Raw genomic sequence first — 23478 nt, forward strand, 5'->3', positions numbered from 1 at the left:
TCCTGCTGGGGATTAAAAGCTGGTTTTACAAAAACAATACAGCGAGTCCTTGACATATGACCATTCATTTAATAATAGTTTCAACTCACAACAGCTTTGGAAGTTTTTTATGACTCATCCTCAGTTACGACCGTCATGCCACCCTTGCAGTCTTGTGATTGTTAATTTATGACCTTCCCAGTTGGCTCCCAACAAACAGCAGCTAGACTCACTTAACAATTGTGATTCATTTAAAGACCATGGTAAAAAATTGTTGTAAAATCATGTCTGGTCACATAACTCACTTAACAAGCCCCCAAGACTTAGTGACCAACATTTTTATCCCAATTGTGGTCATAAGTAAAAAAAACACCCTACCTGTATATGAGCCATGGTGGCTCGGTGGTTAGAATGCAGTAATGCAGGCTAATTCTGCCAACTGCCAGATGTTTGATCCTGACCCACTCAAGGTTGACTCAGTCTTCCATCCTTTTGAGCTTAGTAAAATGAGGACCCAGATTGTTGTGGGCAATTTGCTGACTCTGTAAACCACTTAGAGAGGGCTGTAAAGCACTGTGAAGCAGCATATAAGTCTAACTGCAATTGCTATTGCTATACTCTCGATTTGTTTTTCCATCAACTTGGCTGCCATCTAGTGTTCTCAAACGTTACCTTTTTGTCTCTACCATGGTTAATATACCTTAGTTAGCAATAAACATTCTCGGCAAAAGATGATCAAATGTAAAGAGAAAAAAAGCAAGATGTGATAGCCGAAGCTTCATTTATCTAAGCTTTCCGCCTACTTAGTGAAGATGGGTCTTTCTGTCCCAAGCTGGCTATAGTTTAAATTATACATTGCAACATGGACATGATTTTCTTCCATTTGCAGTGAGCAAAATATGTTTCTTTGAAGCCACATAGCTTTGGATTCAGTTCTAGTCCTATTTAGAGGCTTTTGAATAAATGTCAACAGAAAGCTTGAGAAGTATCCATACTGTATCTACTGGAAATGACTGAGTAAGCTGAGTGTTTGTTGTCTGGTTCACAAATAAAGCTAAAGGGCCTTTGTAAACCCAAGAGTAGTGGGTATTGGAAATTAGAATTCCTTCTTAGGATTCCTGTTATTATAAAGTTTTATAAAGTGAAAGTGGCAATTTTGAAGAGTTCCAGTCTAACTTGATTGCTGTCCAGAAAGATAGCCCATGCCGTCTTGGGGTTCCACCAAGATCTCCAAAGATGATTGCAGGTAATTTCTCTTTCTGACTCACTATATCCCAGTCAGAGAAAGGCAGAGTGCATCAAGCCACATAGCGAGTGAAAAATAATATGGTTATTACTGCATGGGAATTCAAAGAAAACATAGTGTGTGTAATTAACGCACCTGGTAGGACGAAACAATTCTTCATTCAGGAACTCCCAGTAGATAATTAATCCAGAATGCATGCTGAACAAACAAGCTCCACACCAGGATCTTTGTTCCCCCTCAGGTGGTAATTATGGAAATCAAAATTAGGTAGCTAAAGTTGCATGGGGTTAGTCACAATGAAAGCATTTTCACTTTTATTCTTTCACTTTTATTCACTTTCGTTTTGATTGCTGAACCTTTGACTTTCCCTTTTCACGTGCTCTATTATCCATGTCTCGGCTTTGCTTTCTTTGCGGGGGGGGGGGGGGGAGTTCCTCCATGAAAGATGTGAGAAGCCCTAAGAAGCTGGAAACGACTTCTGTGATCATGGTTAATAGACCAGATTTATTACTCTTGAATTAAAATTGCTGGGAAAGAATTGGAAGATTGAAGATGAATCAAAAAAGCAGAGCCAATGAATGAAGAGCTGGCAAGTAGGCACACTGTTCAGTAATTTCCCTCCCAACAAGAGAGGTTTTGGCTGGCTTACAGCTGTTAGACAAGGAAATACTCATCAAACTTCACTTACAATTACAGAATGAAGCAAAATAACAGAAGAAGAGAGTTGGAAGGGACCTTAGTGGTCTGGTAGTCCAACCCCCTGCTTGAGCATTCCAGACACGTGGCTGTCCACTTTCTTCTTTAAAAACTCCAGTGTTGGAGCACTCACAACTTCTGAATGCAAGCGGTTCCACTGGTTGATTGTTCGGTTAGGAAATTTCACTTTATTTCTAGGTTGCTTCTCACCATGTTTAGTTTCCATCGTTTTAACATTTCAAAATTTTTTAACACTGGCCATGTTTGAAAGATATTTTGGAACAATGGCACCAGAATTTTAATACCGTCTGCCCTTATGTTTAAAAGATGTTATGGAAGAGGAACGAGTTTTTATCTGACAAAATGCAGACTGATTTGAAAGTGGATTTAAAAAAATGGAAGGTGACAAGCACGTGGAAAAGGTGTTACGCTGGATGCATTAAAGAAACCAGCTTACGTCTTAATAATTAAAGGAGATATGCAAATAACAAAGAATAATTTTCTTATATTGGATTTCTAAGAGGCTTGCTAAAGCTTTGAAGTTTGTATTATTATTTTTTTGAAGAGGGACAAAAAAAATATATCCAGGTTCTAGAACATTATTTAAAGGGGCTAACCATCAAGATTATTAGAAGTTATAGGAAGGGATATAAAGTTTATTTGATCAAGGTTAAAACAGGTATGTTGTCATCTCCGGTAATCCTTAATGGACCTTTGCTGATTTTCAGGCTTGAAATGAGGTTTTAAGGATTTGTTTATATAGATGGAATATAAGATCATTTGTTGTATTTTAAGAGAAGGTTACAGGTTACTAAAATTGTTTATACTTGTGATAGAGTCATTTCTTTACCTATCTCTTTTTCTTTATTCTTATTTTTCTTTTTTTTCATTTCTTTCTATTTTTTTCCTGTTTCTTTTCAGCACCTTCTTTTTCGTATTAGTTTTCACTGTTGTAACCTTTAATAAAATTACTATTCAAAAAGAGGGAAATGGAATGAGAAGTATTACCTTGAATCATTTCAAATACTGCCAAATGGTAATGCTAAGTCCTAAATCAATTTGTACACAATGGCTAACTTAACACAGTAAGCTAAGATCAAACTACTTTGTGGTTTAAAAGATCCTTACCTCAGGGGAAATTCCATTTTGCTCACCAGAAATTACTTGCAAGCAGGCACAACTCGAGAATTACATTTTGAATTAAGTGGGACAAGGTTGTAAGGCACCTTTGTGCGTCATTCCATAAAATAAGTCCACGAAGTTGTGCATGCTTGGGGTCTCAGTGCGATGCTTTGCACATCTAGGCAAAAATAAATGCTTGTCTTATTGGGCATCACGATAGGTTCAACATTCGGTGTTCCACTATCGGCACTAAACTGCAAATCTGTATGTTTTGGAAACTTTCACATTTTATTATATATGGTTTGGTGTTATCACCTGGATCCTTAAAAGTCAGCAACCTTAACTATAACTTGAAGTTGGGATCTTCTTGTTATATTTCAAGTTGATGCCAGGTTCCAAGTATACCCTTTCAGCTACGCAGGAGAAGAAAACCTGAAGTTCAACGAAACATGGTGACACCAGCCTTTCCTTCCACAACTTGATCTTGAGAGACTTGAACATTGGGCGCTATCTAATCAAGTGAAATTCAATGGTGAAAAAAGTAAGGTTCTACATTTAGGCAAGAAAAACCAAATGCACAGGCATAATATAGGTGGTACCTTACTCAATAGTAGTAATTGTGAGAGGGATCTTGGGAGTCCTAGCGGACAATCACTTAAATATGAGCCAGCAGTGTGCTGCAGCTGCCAAAAAAAGCCAACACAGTGCTAGGCTGCATTAACAGAGGGATAGAATCAAGATCACGTGAAGTCTTAATATCACTTTACAATGCCTTGGTAAGGCCACACTTGGAATACTGCATCCAGTTTTGTAAAAAAAAAAAGATGTTGAGACTCTAGAAAGAGTACAGAGAAGAGCAACAAAGTTGTTCGGGGGACTGGAAAATGAAATATATAAGGAACGGTTGCTGGAATTGGGTATGCCTAATCTAATGAAGAGAAGGACGAGTGGTGACATGATAGCATTGTTCCAATATCTCAGGGGCTGCCACAAAGAAGAGGCAGTAAAGATATTCTGCAAAGCATCTGAAGGCAGGACAAGAAGGAATGGATGGAAACTAGTCAAGGAGAAAAGCAACCTAGAACTAAGGAGAAACTTCCTGACAGTTAGAACAATTAACCAGTGGAACAACCTGCCTCCAGAAGTTGTGAATGCTCCGACACTAGAAATTTTTAAGAGACTGGACAGCTATTTGTCTGAAATGGTAGTTTCCTGCTGAGCAGGGGGTTGGACTAGAAGACCTCCAAGGTACCTTCCAACTTTATTGTTGTTGTTGTCATTGTTATTTTGTTGTTATTGTTGTTACTATTATTACTATTACTATCATTAACTGGTCAAGGATTTACAGTAGTTGGAAGTTCAGGCCTTTGGAAGTCCCCAGGTTGTGGTAGGCTGGCTGACACTGCAATCTTAGCATGGACAAACACAACAAACTCAACACACAAAATCAATCTCTTGGACCCCAGCTCAGCAACTGAAACAACAACATTTCATCTTTATTAAGGAGTTCCCATGGTAATGTAACACAGAATTTTTTTTAAGAAAAAGAACACACGACTTGTTTTATGCCATTATTTTCCCCATCCAGAGAATGATCAAATATCAGGGTTGGGGTGGGTTTTTTTTTTCCTGTTTTTGTTTTTGTCTACACACATGATCATCTTAGCACTTACAGCTCCTTCACTCATTTTCACAAGCACAAATCCAAGGGGTAAAATCCATCTAGTATTAAATTCTACATAGTTTAATTATCTGCAATTATGATTTCCCTCTTCTTTTAGAGCATCAAGTCACTGCGGTAAATTAATTCCATGTTCAGTGTCATTTTTTTTATGCATTTACATAGGACAGTCATTAAAAACAGACACACGGAACGAGTGAGCTCCCACAGGAAAAACATGCTTACACAGCCTGCAATTTTTTTTAAAAAAAAAAAACTTTTTCTATTCCCCATCTCAAAGCACAAAGCAAAACAACAATTATGAACATGGAGGGGAGAGAGAAAGAGAGGGGGAGAGAGAGAGAGAGAGAGAGAGAGAAGGAAGACTCAAGTGAATAGCAGAGAGCTGCATGCATTTCACACAACTGAAACAAACACGGTTGCTTGGAGTTTGTTTTTTTTACAAAAGAATTTTCTCCCATTTTTTTTTTTAAAAAAATGCTTAAATTCATTATTAAAGCACAAATGAAAAAAATAACATTAAAAATAGCTGAACATATATATATTACACGTACTAAATATTTTCTTAATAAAAGTGCAATCTCGTAAGTAAATAAAAAAAATTAAGAAATCCATTTGAAATGGTCTGGAATTCGTTGCCCGTTAACAGCATGAGAAAAAAAAAAGGAAGGAAGGAAGGAAGGAAGGAAGGAAGGAAGGAAGGAAGGAAGGAAGGAAGGAAGGAAGGAAGGAAGGAAGGAAGGAAGGAAGGAAGGAAGGAAGGAAGGAAGAAAAAGGTCAGGTTAACTTCCAATTTCATACCTATCACACCATACATTTCAGCATCCAAACGACAGGTGTTTTTACACTCCTGTCTGAGCAATGGAGAATGTAGACCAAAGATAGGAAGTGTCCTAGGGACTATCTTCATACGGCTGAATATATGGAAGGAGGAACACAAACTTGCTGGATTATGCACATCACCCATTGCCCCACAGCTACCAGAACGTTGAGAATCTACAAACACATACAGTAGGCTTCACACGTATTCCAGTAGACGTGATGGTGTGGAGGTGAGCCCAATATGGGGCAAGCTGAAAAAAATATATACAGTTCAAGGATCCAGAACAGACTAGTAAAGTTGACTACATCTGTGGATGTCAACTCAAGAACTGGGAAGCAATACCACGTTATGCTTGGTCTATGCATGGAAGTGGTAACAGGAACAAAGGCATGTTGGACTGACCTTAAGTCAGCAGAAAAAGAGGAAGGAGCATTCATGACTTACTAATGAGGGAATATCTGGGAATCTTTTGGCCTTGAATTCAATCATATCCTTCATAGGTTTCAAGGGGTTTCTGGTCTAGCTTAGGGAAAGTAGAAATTTAAAATTTTGCTTTAGTGGGGTCAACTGGATTTAAGAAGGGGGGGGCTATAAAACCCTTCCAAGACCTGCATCCAAGATTAAGTAAAGGCACAAATTAATCCCATACATGTACACAAGGACTACTATTTAAGAAAGGAAGAAGTAGACAATAAAGGAAGGATGTAACCAAATAATGACTCAACCAACTCAACAAAGATGGGAAAGGGAGATTCGGAAGTCTTTGCCTGCAAACCTCCTAGAAGGTTGAACGGAAGTGTTCGTATTTCTATATACTCTGATCAGGTAAGGATAGGAAATTATGCCAGTTCCTGTATGGCCTACATACAGTTGAATCCTGCAAATTATACACATTTGGATTCTATCATGGGATCGGAACAAGCCAAGAGAATCATCCACTTCAATGGACCAATAATAAATATTAATTAAGAGGCCTCTGCGCACCTAGGCCAGCACTTCAAATCCACCCACATTCAGACCTTTGCACGTATATTTAAAAGAAGGATGATTCAAGGCAAGTTGGCCATGCTACTAGCTTGTCAGGAATGCACTGCCTTCTGTTAGCACAAAGGATTTAAAGATCAGTGACTGGACAATGCAGGTTAGAGTCGCTGCCAAGTGCACAAGTGCACAAAGTAGAAGCATTTCATTTTCAACTCCAAACAATGCAGAGTTTTAGAACTTCTGCAGGACCACTCCAGGTCAGGAAAACCTAAAAGCTCAATGCTTTGGTCAAGCAAAAACTGGATGGGCAAGTAGGGTGAAGCCGATGAACGACACCTATTCTCTCCCCTCAGCAGTTCCAAGTAGTATGTTCCACTGGTTCAACCTAACACCTTCTCAGAGACTTCTGTTTCTCACCTCAGCTGTCACCCATGTCTAGCAAGGAGCATCGCATCAGCATTCCTCATTATGTCTACTGCCATCTTTCTTTTAGTACCCTAAGCTGGTACCCTAAGCTGGCAAAGTCCTGGCAAGTACCCTAAGGTGGCAAAGACCCAAACCACTTGCGTCCAGATCAAAGCAACTACAATTGTTCTGCATGCAGATCAGAACAACCCTACTTCATTCTTATATGGAACAAAACATTCCAAAGAGTGCATGGTTTGATTCAGGCAGCAGCTCCCTCAAACCTTCAATTCAAGCACAGAACAGCTGTTGCACGAAACAGGTTGCGCAGTCCTACCTCCAAAGCTAATCCAGATGCATTTTGATCAAAGAACTGCAAGGATTTCTATTTGCCACACTGGGTTCCATCCATTTTCTTTTTCTTGCATTCTGGGAAACAGTCCTACATGTCTCTCCCATATCTCAGTTTTCACTCAGTCAAGATCCAACTCTCTAAGACTTCACTAGTAACAGCAACAGCATTTAGGCTTATATACTGCTCCACAGCACTTTGCAGCATTCTCTGGGTGGTTTAGCAATAGTAATAGTACTATTGGTAGAAAACTGAAGACTGAGCTCAAGGGGGATATTGTAGTAGTAGACTTAAGATTCTAAGCTATGAAACAATTCGTGTATTGTTAGAATGTAAGAAGCAAGCCATGGTGACAATTAAGTTCTGCAGCTGACCCTTTTTATTTGGGATAGCGGCAAGAATGGATTGATGTCTTCTTTTTTCAATACAAAACTCTTTTAAGTGCAAGAAGTAAAGATGCTCCCCATCCAATTTCCTTCTCTGAGCTCTCAACCCCTCAAAGAGTCTGTGCCTTGGATTTTCTAAGAACCTACTTCCCATAGAGATGAGAGAGTTTAAACAAGGAAGAGTCCACTATATAGAGAACCAGGTAACTTTAGGGAAAGTACAGTGGAGGATGTCTTTTAGAAGGTACGCATTAGGTTCCAAATCTTTAGAAGAACACACTGGAGAACCTTTGAAAGACCATCATTTGGATGGCAAAACTCAAGGTTGAGTTGATGCAAGAAATGACCAGAATATGGTGGAGCTATGGAGACCCTAAAACTCTTTTAAGAAAATAGGAAAATGGAAAGATTCTTTCCATCCTAAAATAAGGCATCTCAAACAACGCAACAGGCAGGAACAAGTCCATAATCATATGCGCAGACACACTCTCACATATAAGAAAATGAAGAATCCTTCAATTGCTTCAAGAGTGGGATAAAGGTATTAAATATCAAAATAAGACGGGATACATTCTCTCCACATCGCAATTACACCTTGACTTAGCAGCACAAAATCTTCCTCCTTCTAAATAGAAAGAAGGCCATCCATGGGTTTGGATTTTGGATGGTTATTCCCATGTTCTAAGTCGCATGATTGGTGAGTCCAGTTTTGGAAATGTCCAGTTTAAACCCTTTATTAAACCCAGCCTTAATAGATTGGGGGGGGGGGGGAGGCAGCTCACGGGAAATTCACTTTATCCTTCCTTTAAAAGAAAATTTAAAAAATAAGAGGCAAAGCAAAGAAATGATGATGCTCATGGTCACGTCAACTACAAGTTATACACGTCAATGTTTATCTCTTCTAAAAGCAGAAAAGGGGAGTGGGAGAGGAGAGGTGTCTGTTCCCAAATATGGAGGAAAGGAGAAGTGAGCAGGTTTTGTGAAGAGATGGGGTGGGAAATAGTTAACAATAAAGGAAAAGGGGAGGGACAAAGAGAGAGAGAAAGAGAGAGAGAGAGAGAGAGATTATGGCCTCATCCACTGCTCATCCGCAGTAACCCTCACAGGCTCTAAAAGAATTTTTAAAAAGGTCTTTTCAAGTGTCCCCACCCTCTCCTGCCATCTGCTAAGTGGACTTTTTCTCCTCCGGTGTTGCTTTTAACCCAAGCTGGTGATGTTGGCGCGGCCACCAGGGGGCGCAACTATGCGCTGTGTAGTACGCCGTGGGATATTATCGTCGATCTGTGCACCTAGGAGTTGGAAAGAGGGAGGGAGAGAAGCAGAGTGAAAAACTGAAGATGTACGCATATATAAAGTGAGCAGTTCAACGGTGATTTCAAACTAAGTCGAAAGCGTTGACTTGGCTGACTGCAATCTGGTGAATTCGACTGATCAATATGGTCATTTCATCTGGACTTGGTCTGTACTCCAGTGGTCCCCAACTTTTCTGGTTCCACGGACCGGCAGCGTTGGTGGTGGAGAGGGAGGGTATGGTTTCGCGCACACAACCTAATCCCGTACATGCGCAAATGAAGCCTTGTACGCTTGCCCGCCACTCGCGCAGCCCGATTCCAAATGGGCCACGGACCGGTACCAGTCTGCAGACCAGGGGTTGTGGACCCTTGCTGTACTGGATGGATGAAATGGGAAGATCCCTTACTGGCTTGGTCTGCATGGCTTGGCCCAGGGGAATTCTAACTGATTTCTTCTTATCTTGCACTTTTTAAAAGCAGATCTGAAAACAACATTAATGGTTTAAGTTTTCAAGGCATTCAGACTTACACTGTCTTCTATTATCATAGACAAGTGTGAGGTCATCTCATTAAAAGTCTTCCAAGATTATTCGACTGGCAATAGAATCTGTACTGTGATGGCTGCTCAGTTTTTTGTTTTTACGGTGGCACCATCAGTTCCATCACCACCACCACCACCTCCTCCTCCTCTGTGAACTAACCCACACACATAGTCCTTGACTTGCAGCATCCTCACAGTCTATTCATCAAAATTCAGAGGCTTGGCAACTGGCTCATATTTATGACGGTTGCAGTGTGCCGGGGTCATGTGATCCCCTTCTGCAACCTTCTGACAAGCAGAGTCAATAGGGTAGCCAAATTCACTTAACAACCATTTTACTCACTTAACTGCAGTGACTGACTTGACAGCCGTGGCAAGAAAGGCCGTAAAATGGGGCAGAACTCGCTTGCCTTAGCAATGGAAAATTTGCGCTCAGTTGTAAGCCGCTGTAAAGTCAAGGACGACCTTGCATAGCCTGATGTCGTTGCATTATTCTGAACTGCGATCTTTTCAGTCAGTAATTCTGGAAACTGCAGTTTGCAGATGCTGAGGTATCTCACTGAGATCTCCATTCCAGCAACCCAAAACGTGTCCCGGGGGATGATAAACTAGCTACGTTTCGCTGTACTGTCTCTGTATTTTCTCCTACAACACTGAACCAGAAGTAGTAAGCAGAACCTTCTAAGCTAGCAAGCAGAAATCTCTTACATCCTCTCCCTCTTTCTCCTTCCCTCCCGGAATGCTAGTCAAATAAAGCAAAAAATTCCATGACAATCGTTTAGCCTCATGAAAGTATGTACCCGACAAGCTAAATCCAGACTGGTGCAAATTCCTCACAGGTGGAGCCTGCTGTTTCGCTGGGGAAGTCTTGGCTGAGGAAGCTGGCGTGACCGTTTTTGGTGTCACCGATACTTCACAAACAGGGCCGTCGTACAAACCGCGTGGGACACCCCTCAACTCAGCCAGCTTGGAGAAAAAGCGATGTCGAGGCAGAAAGGAAGAAAAGAAAGAAAAGAATGAGAAAATGCCTGGCAATGTAGGGATAAATAATCCAGTTTGTTTTTGTTTGGATCCTATACATATTCCTATCTTCTCAGTTCAAGTCCATGGGTCTTAAAAGTTGCTAAGTTGGGGGATTCTGGCAGCCAAAATCCACAAGTCTTACAAGTTGCCAAGGTTGGAAACCCAACCCCCACCTCCCTGGTTTTCAGCATTTCTGCTTATGATCTCCTTATATAGTTAACACAAGACCTTCAGCAGACCACACCAGACTACCTCAAAAGTCTTCTGCTCTCCTAAACCCATGAGCCCTTGTGAGACCACCAACAGCTGGTGGAAGAACATCAAAAGCTTACAAAGACCTCATGCAAAATGTTGGCCTGTGGGGTACATTTGCTGCAAGGAGACAGACTTGCACACTCCAATGAAATTTAAAGGAAACTTCATATATTCTGACAGGGTGTGCACCAGGGCCATTGTGGGACTTTGTACGAAGCACCTTTGCTAACAGATTCCAAATCAGAAGCATCAAAAGACTAAGTGTTAGTCCTGGATTGCAAGACAGAAAAACCTTTTTTTTCTATCAAGCACTGCATCACTGAGGGATGTTCCCAGTAATGGTGTGAACCATTTACTCTATCACATGAAATATGATTACATGGGTGCTGAGAAGCAGGCTGCATATTTTGAGATATTAACCAATATTTTTTTCAAGAAACTCAGCCAGCCTGCAGATTGGAAGTTTGAGATCAGTCCAAACTCATAGTTCTTCTCTATATTTCCATACATTTCCAACCCCGATCAAAAGCATCCAGAGGTTTCTAACAAAGCAATCTGCTAATCTTCCAAGATGTGCCCAACTGCTAGATTCTCCTTCTAACAGACCCATTTTATATTTACTTCATAATTTGCAAGACCAGATCATAAAGGTGGTGATGATTCAACCTACTTACCCTGCTTCTGGCTTTGATACGTTTGTAAACGAAGTCAGGGAAAGGTTTTCTAGGAATGTATCGGCCAGACCCCTCAGTTACGTGGAGGTTACCATCCTCCAGTACAATTTTTCCTTGGCTGATGACCACTAAAGGAGACCCACGACACTCCATGCCTTCAAAGATGTTATACTCCACATTCTGGAAGACAAAAGGAGGGAGGTCCACAGTTGATGAGCAATCCATCCTTGAAATGTCATCTCTGGAATTGCATGAACACTGTTAAGATTTGTGCTGTCCCTGGTGCTGTCTGAGCTTGATGGTTTTCTTGCGGACTTTTCATGACTCAACTAGGTAACACGTTGCACGTGCTCCCCAGACATCAAGGAAGATGTTCCATAGGGCAGGAAGAAGACTGCCATTCCCAGATCCTGCAAGATGATCCCACTACAGCAAAAGGACCTGGAGTGAGCCAAGGCTACCAGAACTTGTCAGAAGCACAGAAACAGAACTCCAAAGAGATACAAGTAGTCCTTGGCTTACAACCATTCATATAGTGATCATCTGAACTTACCACAGTACTGAAAATAGTGACTTACACCTGCACTTACAACTGCTGAAGGATCCTCATGACCCTATGGACTAAGGCACTTGGCAACTGGCATGTATTTATTTACAATGCTTAGAGTCTCCCAAGGTCATGTAATCACCATTTGTGATCATTTAGGAGCCATAGTGGCGCAGTGGTTAGAATTCAGCATTGCAGGCTAACTCTGCCCACAGCCAGGCCTTCGATCCTGACTGGCTCAAGGTTGACTCAGCCTTCCATCCTTCCGAGGTCGGTAAGATGAGGACCCAGATTAAGGGGGACAATATGCTGACACTATAAACCACTCAGTGTATGCTGTAAAGCACTATGGGGCGGTGTCTAAGTGCTATTGCTAATGTGACCTTCCAAGCTGGTTTCCAACCAGCCACGTCAATGCGGAAAGCCAGATTTGCTTAACAATTATCTGATTCACCTAACAATTGCAGTGAGTTTCTTAAAACTGCCTGGTTTAGCAACAGAAATTCAGGTCCCAACTGTGGTGGCGAATTGAAGATTACCTGTAATGTTTTTATTAGACAAAGATGCTGATTTTCAGGGCTTAAAGTTCATTTTGCATACAATTCAATAGTACTTATTCAACAACGTATTGTCTGAGTTTATCATTCACAAATACAAACTGAATTCCTAATCCTTTATTCTTTTTTCTAACCACTGATAAAATAAGCGCCAAGTCTAGTATGAATTGTGTGAAAAAAATAATAAAAATTCATTTAAAATTAACAAAAAGGAAAGTCCATTTTGTAAGTGAGACAGCCAAGATATACTGTAGCTGTATCTTCCTCCAGGCCGTTCCACGTTGAAGCTTCCCTCCTCCATGCTGCAAAAACGGTCGGAACCCAGTGAACCTCAACTAGCTCTTGACCTCTTCCTTTGCAATCTTCTCCAACTTGGCGTTCTCCAAGGTAGGTTACATTTGCCAATCCCCAAGTCTCAGATCAGGAAGCAGAGTTCCAGAAAACCGATTAACTGTATTTCTTTTTAAGGAAGTTTGGATAAGGCAGATTTTTTTTCTATCTCATGATCTCTACATCATCTTTAATTTTTTGGGAAAGCAAACTGGGCCACAGCAAGCAAAACATTTTCTCCCAGAGGAAGCTTGCCCGTTTATTACTATGGGTGATTTTTTTTTAAAGTTGGCGAAGGTATTTCTGGAAGCCAGCTTGAAACCCAGCATCTGTTGCTTAGCCTTACCACCAGATGCACCTTTTGGTTTCAGGATACTTTGCATTCTTTCAGGTTTTGCCACCAAATATTGATCACCCAAAGACATCCAATTGCCTGAAGGAATCTCCATGTGAAAAGAGAAATTTAGAGATGGTCAACACAAATGCTCTCTACATGGGGCTGCCCTTGAGGACCACTCAGAAGCTTCAGCTGGTACAGAATGCAGCCGCGCGAGTTCTTTTGGGGGTCTCCCGATACTCCCATGTTACACCTCTGCTCTGTGAGCTGCATTGGCTTCCAGTTGCCTTCCGGGTGAGATTCAAGGTGCTGGTGATGACATATAAAGCCCTACATGGCATGGGTCCGGATTACCTACGGGAGCACCTACTGCCGGCGTCAACTTCCCTCCGTCCTGTACGCTCCCACAGAGAGGGCCTCCTCAGGGTACCACCGGTCAGAGAATGTCGACTGGTGACCCCCAGGGGGAGAGCGTTCTCGGTGGGTGCGCCAGTCCTTTGGAACCGCTTACCAGCTGAACTACGGATGGCCCCCGACCTTTGCTCCTTCCAGCGTGATCTAAAAACTTATCTATTGGAACAAGCCGGCCTGGTCTGATGGGTTTGGGGTTTTAACATTATTTTTAACTAACTTACTACATTGGGCACAATCATTTAATTTTAAATCTTGTATCCTGTATTCTTATTTTTATTGCCCTGTACACCGCCCTCAGTCCTTCGGGAGAAGGGCGGTATATAAATCAAATAAATAAATAAATAAACACTGCCTTCAGCCCATATCCTTGTCTAGAGGAAATAACTGCATCTTTGTAATAGACAGAAGATTCGTAAGAGGAAAACACACAGAAAACTTGCTTTCTAAAAATTCTCTGGGCTTTCTGCCATAGCTAGAGATGTAAATAAGACAACAAAGCACTTGTTCTCTCTTTTTTTTCCCTCAAGGCCAAAGAAGCAGAAAATGCTCCTATTAAATTGTCTAAAAGGTCAATTACAACATTTCTTTTTCGACTGTGTCGCTGCTTCTATTGCAGAGGTTCAGAGAATGCTGTGCTCCACTTCTACCGGGGCTGAAATATACAGTGGAATCTCTAAACCAAATCTCAAAAATTATTTTCAATTTAATTGGTATTCTGCTAAATCGATAAAAATGACGCAATTATGCTTACAAGGATACCCTTGCATTTATTAAAAATGAATGCATAAATCCAAAAGGGAGTGTGTATCTAAATGCAAATATATTGATACATTTCTAAGCCTATTGAATTTCACTTGTGCAGGGGTAGGCAACCTTGGCTCTTTTAGGACTTGTGGACTTCAACTCCCAGAATTCCTGAGCCAGCCATGCTGGCTCAGGAATTCTGGGACTTGAAGTCCACAAGTCCACAAGTTGAAGTCCACAAGTCCTAAAAGAGCCAAGGTTGCCTACCCCAGCACTACTGGAATCTTGCAGAAATTCAAGAAGAGTTCTTTCTGCGTCACATACTAGGAATTGCCAAATGTAAGGAGAAAAAGCAGCCCATTTTCAATCTTCCACAAATTGATGAGTTCGCTTCTTCTTTTGAATACCCCCAAATAACTTAAAACATAGTCTGTCAATGTTTTTTTTTTCTTTAGCCAAAACATGTTTGCCAAGCTTTGGCTGGCAAGGTTTCCATTATTTGTCAAGGTAAGACAAAATTTGGATTGTGATCTTGATTGGACCAGCAGCGTAGGAGGAGGTAGTATGTATTTCAAAGCACTTTCCCCACAACCATCATCAAGGTAGGTTGGGCTGGTAGAAGAAAACCTTGATTTAGACTTTTCTGCAACTGGGCATAGGTGTAGACGCACACCTAGGCTGCAAAGGGGTTGATGGGTAAACGTAGGTTGCAAATGGTTGCAGGCAGGCTGAAGCACACGACTCCCAAATCGCAACTACATGTTATGCTGATTGGTTGTTCTGACTTCGTGTTGGTGCTTTGTTATTTGAGCACCCCTACCCAGAATGTTAACATTTGCAGAAATATAAATGTAACAACTACGCAACCATCTCCAGACGACAGACGCCTATGTTCTATGACACACAGCGATGCAGAAGTCTACTCCAGGCTTAACTTCCATGCCCTATGGCATCAAGGCTGTTCTGTGATGAATGGTGTGCCAGCCCCTAGGTTTTCCCACTGCAGCCCGGCATTTTCACCCGTATACTGCCCTAGTTTTTAATCTGCAAACTTACTATGTTATGCGTCTTGGCTGAGATCGTCTTGACGCTGTCTGGATCCCAGATCACCAGGTCAGCATCAGATCCCACTGCAATGCGCCCCTTCCGTGGATACAGATTGAAGATCTTGGCTGCTGCGGTGCTAGTGACAGCAACAAATTGGTTCTCATCCATTTTGCCAGTAACCTAAATCAAAGGAAAGACGGGTCACACTGGAAAAAACCAATCCAGTAATAGGGGAAAAAAAACTAATGGGGTCATCAAAGAAACAGCTTGTGCTCATCCATGCCCATCCTGTTCTGAGAGGGGGAAGGGGAATTTCAAGCTGCCTGCAAAAGGAATTATTTTGTTGGATTACGCCTGATTCTTTGGCTTTATTTGCTTTTGAACTCTATTGCCCAGGTACAAATTTATTCTAAGCAAACAAAGTCTACCAAGCTGGGAAAGACTGGACTTAATTCTGCTTTCCAGAAAACTAGGATGAGTTCTTTATGAAACGCTTCTCCTGCCCCTTTTCTTTCCATGGGCTAAGATCCCTTTTGCATAATAATAATAATAATAAACCTTTATTGTCAAAGTACATGTGTACATTGAGATTAGCTGAGCCTCCCCCCGTGCTCTCTCCCCCCAACACACAGTGACAACAAACCCTCCATCCTACCACACCATGTGAACCAACTACACCACACACCGGCCTCCCAAGTCAATTCTGATTGTCTAGGCTACAGTTCTTCCTCCTGTCTGCCACTCCCACATATCATTACAGTTACAGAAGTAGATGAATGCTAATCACAATGTGATCTCAAATGATACTGTCCTATCAAAGCAAGGGAGAATCCCTAAATGTTTTGATACCGATACTAATCTGAATGTCCAAATTTATTCCCTACATGCCAATGGATTCATGTCATCTGTATCAATGTTCATCAACCAAGTTAGCATTGGAAAGCTTCTGCCAATCCGTGGCTGCAGGGAACTTGGTTACAGATGGTTGACATGTTTGGCACTGGTAGACTTAATCCCAACCCAAACAATAGCAACCTACCACGGCTTTATCCCAGATGATGGACATCCGTTCCTCAGTTCCATTGGCTCCTTGTGGGATCAAAGTGAAATTGTCCTTTCCAACAGCTTTCTGGGCAGTATTGAAAGTACAGTGGCCACTGCCAGTAACCTGGAGATCTCCACTGGAAGCAGAAGACAAGAGTTGCTGTATTCATCAACGTCAGAATGACAGCAAAAGCAAAAAAAAAAAAAACTGCACTTACATCAATGCTCACTGCATGAAACAAACGTTAGGTAGGACTAGAAATTATTCATCTTTATAAATCACCTCTTTATTACCAGCCGTGGTCTTAAATCTTAGCCTGGAAGGAAGGACTGGAATTCTGAAAAGTTTTGAAAAGTTTCCCAGGTTTAATCACAGCGGTGCCAAGAGGATATATTTGCATAGTAAGACTTTCCTTGAGAACCTGGGGCCGCATTCTCAGGCTAGATCTCAAATATCCCAAAGTAATGCAGAGGAGGTGAATAAATCCAAGAAGAAGAGAAGGCGTGAAGACAGCCTTTTAACACAACATCCACCGTCAACTCGGTGCAAATCCAAGCCATCTGCATGGAACAGAGATTTTTTTTTCCTCCTGCTTTGGCACACATTTCCCGTGCTTTGAGATCAGAATCAACTCATGTAAGGATCGTTCACTACCTCCAACTCACCAGGACAGCAGAGAATTGAGGAAGTCCGGAGTGGTCGGGTCAGGACTCAGTGGTGGAGAAGTGACAAAAGCAGCTGCTTTGGCCCAGTTTTTACTCCAGTAATGAGATCCGTCAGTACCCAGGCTTGCTGCAATGGGCTCACCGTAAACCACAGTGCCTGTTAATCAAGACCGCATGAACAGGAGAATTACTGCGAGGCTCATAAACAACTCACCTTCAATCTTGGCTTACTATGAAAGAAGAACTGGAGACCAGAGCAAAGTCAGGTTATAGGGTGGGGCCATCATTTAAATCAGGGGTCCCCAACCCCCGGGCCATAGACTGGTACCGGGCCGCGGCATACCAGCAACCAGTCCGCACAAACAAGCAAAGCCCCATCCATGGGATGCAGGCAGCACACAAAACCCCGGACTCTCCAGTCCACGGAAAAACCTTTCTCCACGGAACCGGTCCCTGGTGCCCAAAAGGTTGGGGACCTCTGATTTAAATGGATGTGAGATTTGCTATCCACCAAGAATCAACATGAAGGCAGTGCTGCGTAAACAATACTTAGTTAATCAACATGCAAACAAATAAGCGTTGGAAGGTGCCTTATCCAATGCAGATGCAGATTCAAGAATGGTACTGTTTAATGTAGCCCTTGGTCGGATTCTGGCCAAGGTATTTTCCCAGCACTGCTAGTTAAGAACAGTGAAAAAAAAGGGGGAAAAATGGGAACTTTTGGCATTGTTCTAGTGTCAATGAAGAAATGAAGAAAAGATCCGTGGGAAAATGTAGAGTTCATTCTCAATAGGATGGCTGCTGGTCTCCTATTGAAAAAACGAGGCAGTGAACCTGTTTTCATACTGCAAAGCTCAGTATGACAGATGCTTTTGAGGACAAGATTCATTGAAGGCTAGTTTTCTCAAAGCGAGTATTATTATGGTTGGTCGCAAAAGTCAGCCAGATGTTTAGATTGTATTTGGAATTTTTATCTACCTAGTGAGTGCTTCTCAAAGACCCAAGATAGGCAGGTGTTGTTTGATGATGTTAAAGGTATCGTTACAGGATTTATGGTTTGTCGCAGTCGTCCAGATGTTCAGAATGGATTTGGCATTTTTATCCACCTATCAAGGGAACCCCAAAGACCTGGGATAGGCAGATGTGGATATTTGAAGGTGTTAAGAGGCATCCTGTGTTCCGAGTAAAGCTGTCTTTTGCAACTGACCAATGGTGAATTTGTCAATGCCAATGGTGTTCAAGTGGCCAAGGCACATATTATTATTATTATTATTATTATTATTATTATTATTATTATTACTACTACTACTACTACTACAGTACTACTACTACTGCTGTTATTGTTTAAACTTGTATGCCGCCCAACTCCCATTCCAAGCAGTTATTCCCAACGGTCTGAGTGGCCCAGTTTGGATGCAATGGGAAATCTTTTTTTGCAAGGCTTCACATCTAACCCTATTGTTATTGTCTGATTCTTAACCCTCTTGCCAGCCATTTAACTTCACCCCTTGCCAGCTTCTTTTTTAATCCATGCAACAGAGTAGCTGATGATAAATAAAAGCAAAGTAAGGCCTCAGCGTGCCATAATTCAGTGACTGCACTTTGCAGAAACACACATTAAGCTGAGGAGCAGAGATAAAAAATGTTTTATTAAGCGCTGTAAAACCTCCAGAGGCAAAAACGCTTATCTGATTAATCTGGGTTTATTTAGACTGCACCGTGCCCGTTCAAATACTTTCCTGCATAAAGGCAGGGAAAGGAAGGGGGAGAAGGGGGGGGGGAACACAGAACAACCACATCTAACAAAGCTTTATTATAAAAATGAATAAAGCTTAAACAATGCAAGACGAAGAAGAGCATAGGTGTTCTCAATGCTATTTAACTGGAAATTCTAATAAGGGTGGAACTGTGGGGAAATATTTTTGCCTGGGACTAATAAAAGAGCCTGGTGATGAGCAGCAGAAATAAACATATGTTCTGAGGCTGTTTCACACCTTAAGTCTTATTTTTAAAGACTTGTTTTCAAAGTGTAAAGCATGAACGTGACAAAGGCCGCGTTACCAATGGGTTTGCAGGGATGAGGCTGTTCAGAAAAAACAGCTCCTAGTCCACCACACATTGGGGACGATATCAAGCCACAATTTTCATACTGTAACCCTGTGAAATGCTGCTATATTCTTTTTTTTTTTCGGGGTGGTGGTGGTGCAGGGGGTGGAGGTAGGTTAAGGACCGTAATGGGACCCCTCCCAGGGCACTCCTGCTCTGGCTCACGTCTATTTTGGGAGCAACAAACAGGCAACAATCAAAACTGCAGTCCTAAAAGCGGGTCCTTGATTGTCCTATTTCAGAGGCTCCATCTCACAAGTGCTGAAGACCGTCTTCAGAAGGAAAAGGGGGCTGCCTGTATCAGAATGAGGAACGCCACAGGAGTTATGACACCCACAAAGGATTTACTCCCAAATACCAGGGATACAGGACATTTTTTCAGCACTCCAAAAGCAGATCAGAGAAGAGCGAAGAGCAACCGCCAGACCTTAATCTATCGCAGGGCTTGCCAAAGTTGGGAACTTTTTAAGACTTGTGGACTTCAACTCCCAAGAATTCCCCAGCCAGAATTCTGGGGGTTGAAGGCCACAAGTCTTAAACCCAAACATGCTTTTTCACGAGACAACTAGACTTTCTTGCTTTTCTTTGAAGACGTCTTGCTTCTCATCCAAGAAGCTTCTTCAGCTCTGACTGGATGGTGGGGAATGGAAGTAGCCGTCCTTGTAGACGGCTGGTCATTTGCATTCTTTTAGAGTTGTTGAGGCCACCTGGAGATTTGTCTGTGTTGTCAGGGTCACCTGAATACCGCAAATGGGTGTGGAGCCTTCTTGGAACTGCTGAAAGGATTGTGTTGTAGACTGGAGATAGATGATGGTGTATCCCCTCTGTTGAGAGAGGGCTGTTCAATTCTGACACGTAAATGGCCTCCTTGACTTCTCTTTCATAGTGGACTCCTCATCCACTATGAACTGGATGACTGAGAATCTCCATAGACACAAATCTTAAAGTTGTCAAAATTAGAAATCCCTGATCTTGTGCTTTTGGCTCAGCTTAAGGAACTCTGCCCAGTTCAGCTGTGCAGCTGAACATATAAACAGAGCATCTGCTATCCACTTCATATTTGGGACTCCCAAATAGCCCTTCGGGTTTCAATCCTCTACCAATCTTGAAGCACCCTCTTTAATCCAGTTCTGAATTTGCAGGGAGGAGTCAGTGCAGGGAAATCAAAATCCTGTTTGTCTGCCTTGCTGCACTGACATATGGAAAAGCAGGTTTATGTTTTGTGTAAATAAAAGACGGAAGAAGCTGTTGGAGGGAATCCTGCTTAGCAGGGCGGGGTGGAGACCAAGAAGTTAGCGGGGACTAAAAAGATGAGGTCACTTTCCTATTGCAAACTAGCATTAGCAAAGCTACTGAGCCAGCCGGTGGAATTACAGAAAGGAAATGGATTTAAACAGCCAACAGCCTAACAAGCTACTTGGAATGTGCAACCAGCTCCCTGCAAAAATTCAGCCGCTCTGGAAGTTAAGAAGTCCAGCTAGACATCCCACCGTTTAGGAGATTTATGACAGTTGCTATGAAACAAGAATGGAAAAATTAGTCGTGTTTTTCCTCATCAGGCTTAACAGAATAACAGAACAAAATAATAGAGTTGGAAGGGACCTTGGAGGTCTTCTAGTTCAAACCCCTGCACCATTCCCGACAAGTGGCTGTCCAGTCTCTTCTTCCAGTGAGAAGAAGCACCCAAAACTTCCAGTGTTGGAGCACACACAACTTCTGAAGGCAAGCCGTTCCATTGGTTTATTGTTTTAACTGTCAGATTTCTCCTTAGTTCTAGGTTAGTTTTCTTCTTGATAAGTTTCCATTGATTGCTTCTTGTCCTGCCTTCAGATGCTTTGGAGAATAGCTTGACTCCCTCTTCTTTGGGGCAGCCCCTGAGATATTGGAAGACTGCTATCATTTCACCCCTCGTCCTTCTCTTCATTAGACTACTAAAGGTAAAGGTAAAGGTTCCCCCGCACATGTGTGCTAGTCGTTTCCGACTCGAGGGGCCGGTGCTCATCTCCGTTTCATAGCCGAAGAGCCAGCGCTTGTCCGAGGACATCTCCGTGGTCATGTGGCCGGCATGACTAGACGCCAAAGGCGCACGGAACGCTGTTACCTTCCCACCGTAGTGGTCCCTATTTTTCTACTTGCATTTTTACGTGCTTTCGAACTGCTAGGTGGGCAGAAGCTGGGACGAGTAACAGGCGCTCACTCTGCTACGCGGCACTCGGGATTCGACCCGCCAAACTGCCGACCTTCCGATCGACAAGCTCAGCGTCCTAACCCACTGAGCCACCGCGTCCCTTATTAGACTACTAGACATACCCAATTCCAGCAACCGTTCCTTATATGTTTTAGCCTCCAGTCCCCTGATCATCTTTGTTGCTCTTCTCTGTACTCTTTTTAAAGTCTCAACATCTTATTTACATCATGGTGACCAAAACTGGATGCAGTATTCAAAGTGTGACCTTACCAAGGCATTGTAAAGTGATATTAACACTTCACATGATCTTGATTCTATTCTATTAATAGAGCTCACCCTTCTTTCTGGCCAAGGCAATCACTTCTGCAGCACTTTTGCTCATCACTTTGGTGATGTATAAGGGGCAGTTGGTTTGGTTGGCAATGGTTATGGCCCGGTTCACAGCTTCAGCCTCCACCTATTAGGCAGGAAGAGAGAAGGACAAAGAAGCAGAGATCAATCAATCTTTATTAGGGTCACAGACCAGCAAATGAAAGCATCATCATCATGAGGTGGAGGTGGAGGTGGAGGAGGAGGAGGAGGAGGAGGAGGAGGAGAAGGAGGAGGAGGAGGAGGAGGAGGAGGAGGAGGAGGAGGAGGAGGAGGAGGAGGAGGAGGAGAGGAAGAAGAAGAAGAAGAAGAAGAAGAAGAAGAAGAAGAAGAAGAAGAAGAAGAAGAAGAAGAAGAAGAAGAAGAAGAAGAAGTCAGATAGAATAATATATTGTGATTGGAGGTGGATTAACAATTGGCAGTTTAAGCCAAAATCCATCTCAGTAACATCTCTATATGTTCCCCAACTTTTACAGACTTTGTTTGCAAAAGTGGTATCAAATGAATGGACAGTTATACCAATTCTCAGTCACTTGTGGGATTGAACAAGATATTGCATATTGAACTGGTAAGAACGGATGCTATATTTGATCTTGGCCAAAGGGCTGAGTCCGTTGCTTGAATAAATCTGTGTCTGTGCCTCAACCGCATACAAATTCTGCATTGTAGTTTCGAGCAGCCTTCTGCAGTTCTAAAATAAATACAGATTAAAAGCCGTACAATTGAGCCATTCTTTTTAGCCGGTCAAACTTCCACAAAAGGTTCCAAGTCACCACTCTAATTATTGCTGCTAAGCAAAGTAGGATAGGAATAGTCCTACTTTGATGAGAGGCTACCAAAAGATCACAAAGCTAGAATGTCTTTTTCTTTTTTTGAAGCGGGGGGGGGGGGGGAGACACTAATCTGGAAGAAGACAGTCAACCTGTTGTCAGGAAATGTAGATGGGTGTGGTTGCCATGACAAACAGCATCCCATATTTTATAAGAACCAACTGGATATCTCTGAGAGCATTTAGCACTAGGTCAGTACTAAATAGGACAGCGGTCCCCAATCTTTTGGGCACCAGGGACCGGTTCCATGGAGAGAGGTTCTTCCACAGATCGGAGGGGGGCATGGTTTTGTGTGCTGCCTGTATCCCACGGATGGGGCTTTGCTTGTTTGTGCTGGCATGCCACGGCCCGGTACTGGTCCACGGACCAGGGGTTGGGGACCCCTGAAATAGGAGCAAGATCTTCTATTCCAGATATGAAACATTCTGGAGCTAATCATGTTCAGCCCACACAGACCACTCTTGATTCAGGAGGATTTGCTTCCAGTAAACTGCTGGATCACTGCCGAAACAGCTGGATCAGCTGGAGCACAATGCTTTCACACATCCTTCATCAGTACTACAGCCAGTGCTCGAATTACAACCAGAATAGAGCCCAAAATTTACTAAGTTGCTAAGCGAGACATTTGTGCAGTGAGTCTTGCCCCATTTTACGACCTTTCCTGCCAGCGTTGTTAGGTGAATCACTGCAGGTGTTAAGTTTGTAATACGGCAGTTAAGTGAAGACGGCTTCCCCATTGACTTTGCTTGTCAAAAGGGTTACAAAGGGGGATTCAGGTGATTCCGGGACACTGCAACCGTCGTTAAGTACTAGTCAGTTGCCAAGCGTCCTTATTTTGAT

The 23478-nt window shown here is 42.4% G+C and overlaps 1 protein-coding gene across 1 annotated transcript in view; it reads right to left on the reverse strand.

The window, feature by feature from the left end:
- Nucleotides 1–6384: 6384 nt before the first annotated feature.
- Nucleotides 6385–23478, reverse strand: part of DPYSL2 (dihydropyrimidinase like 2) — a 56291-nt gene continuing 39197 nt past the window's right edge. Inside the window, exons 8-14 of the mRNA XM_081333549.1 lie at nucleotides 21776–21896; nucleotides 17146–17302; nucleotides 16475–16616; nucleotides 15445–15615; nucleotides 11460–11639; nucleotides 10308–10473; nucleotides 6385–8963 (exon numbers count right to left, since the gene is read on the reverse strand). Of these exons, the coding sequence (XP_081189675.1) occupies nucleotides 8872–8963; nucleotides 10308–10473; nucleotides 11460–11639; nucleotides 15445–15615; nucleotides 16475–16616; nucleotides 17146–17302; nucleotides 21776–21896 (1029 nt within the window). The 3' untranslated portion in view covers nucleotides 6385–8871. The remainder of the gene's footprint in view (nucleotides 8964–10307; nucleotides 10474–11459; nucleotides 11640–15444; nucleotides 15616–16474; nucleotides 16617–17145; nucleotides 17303–21775; nucleotides 21897–23478) is intronic.

This window comes from Vipera berus (assembly GCF_964194415.1).
Source record: "Vipera berus genome assembly, chromosome: 8".
NCBI classification, from domain to species: domain Eukaryota; kingdom Metazoa; phylum Chordata; class Lepidosauria; order Squamata; family Viperidae; genus Vipera; species Vipera berus.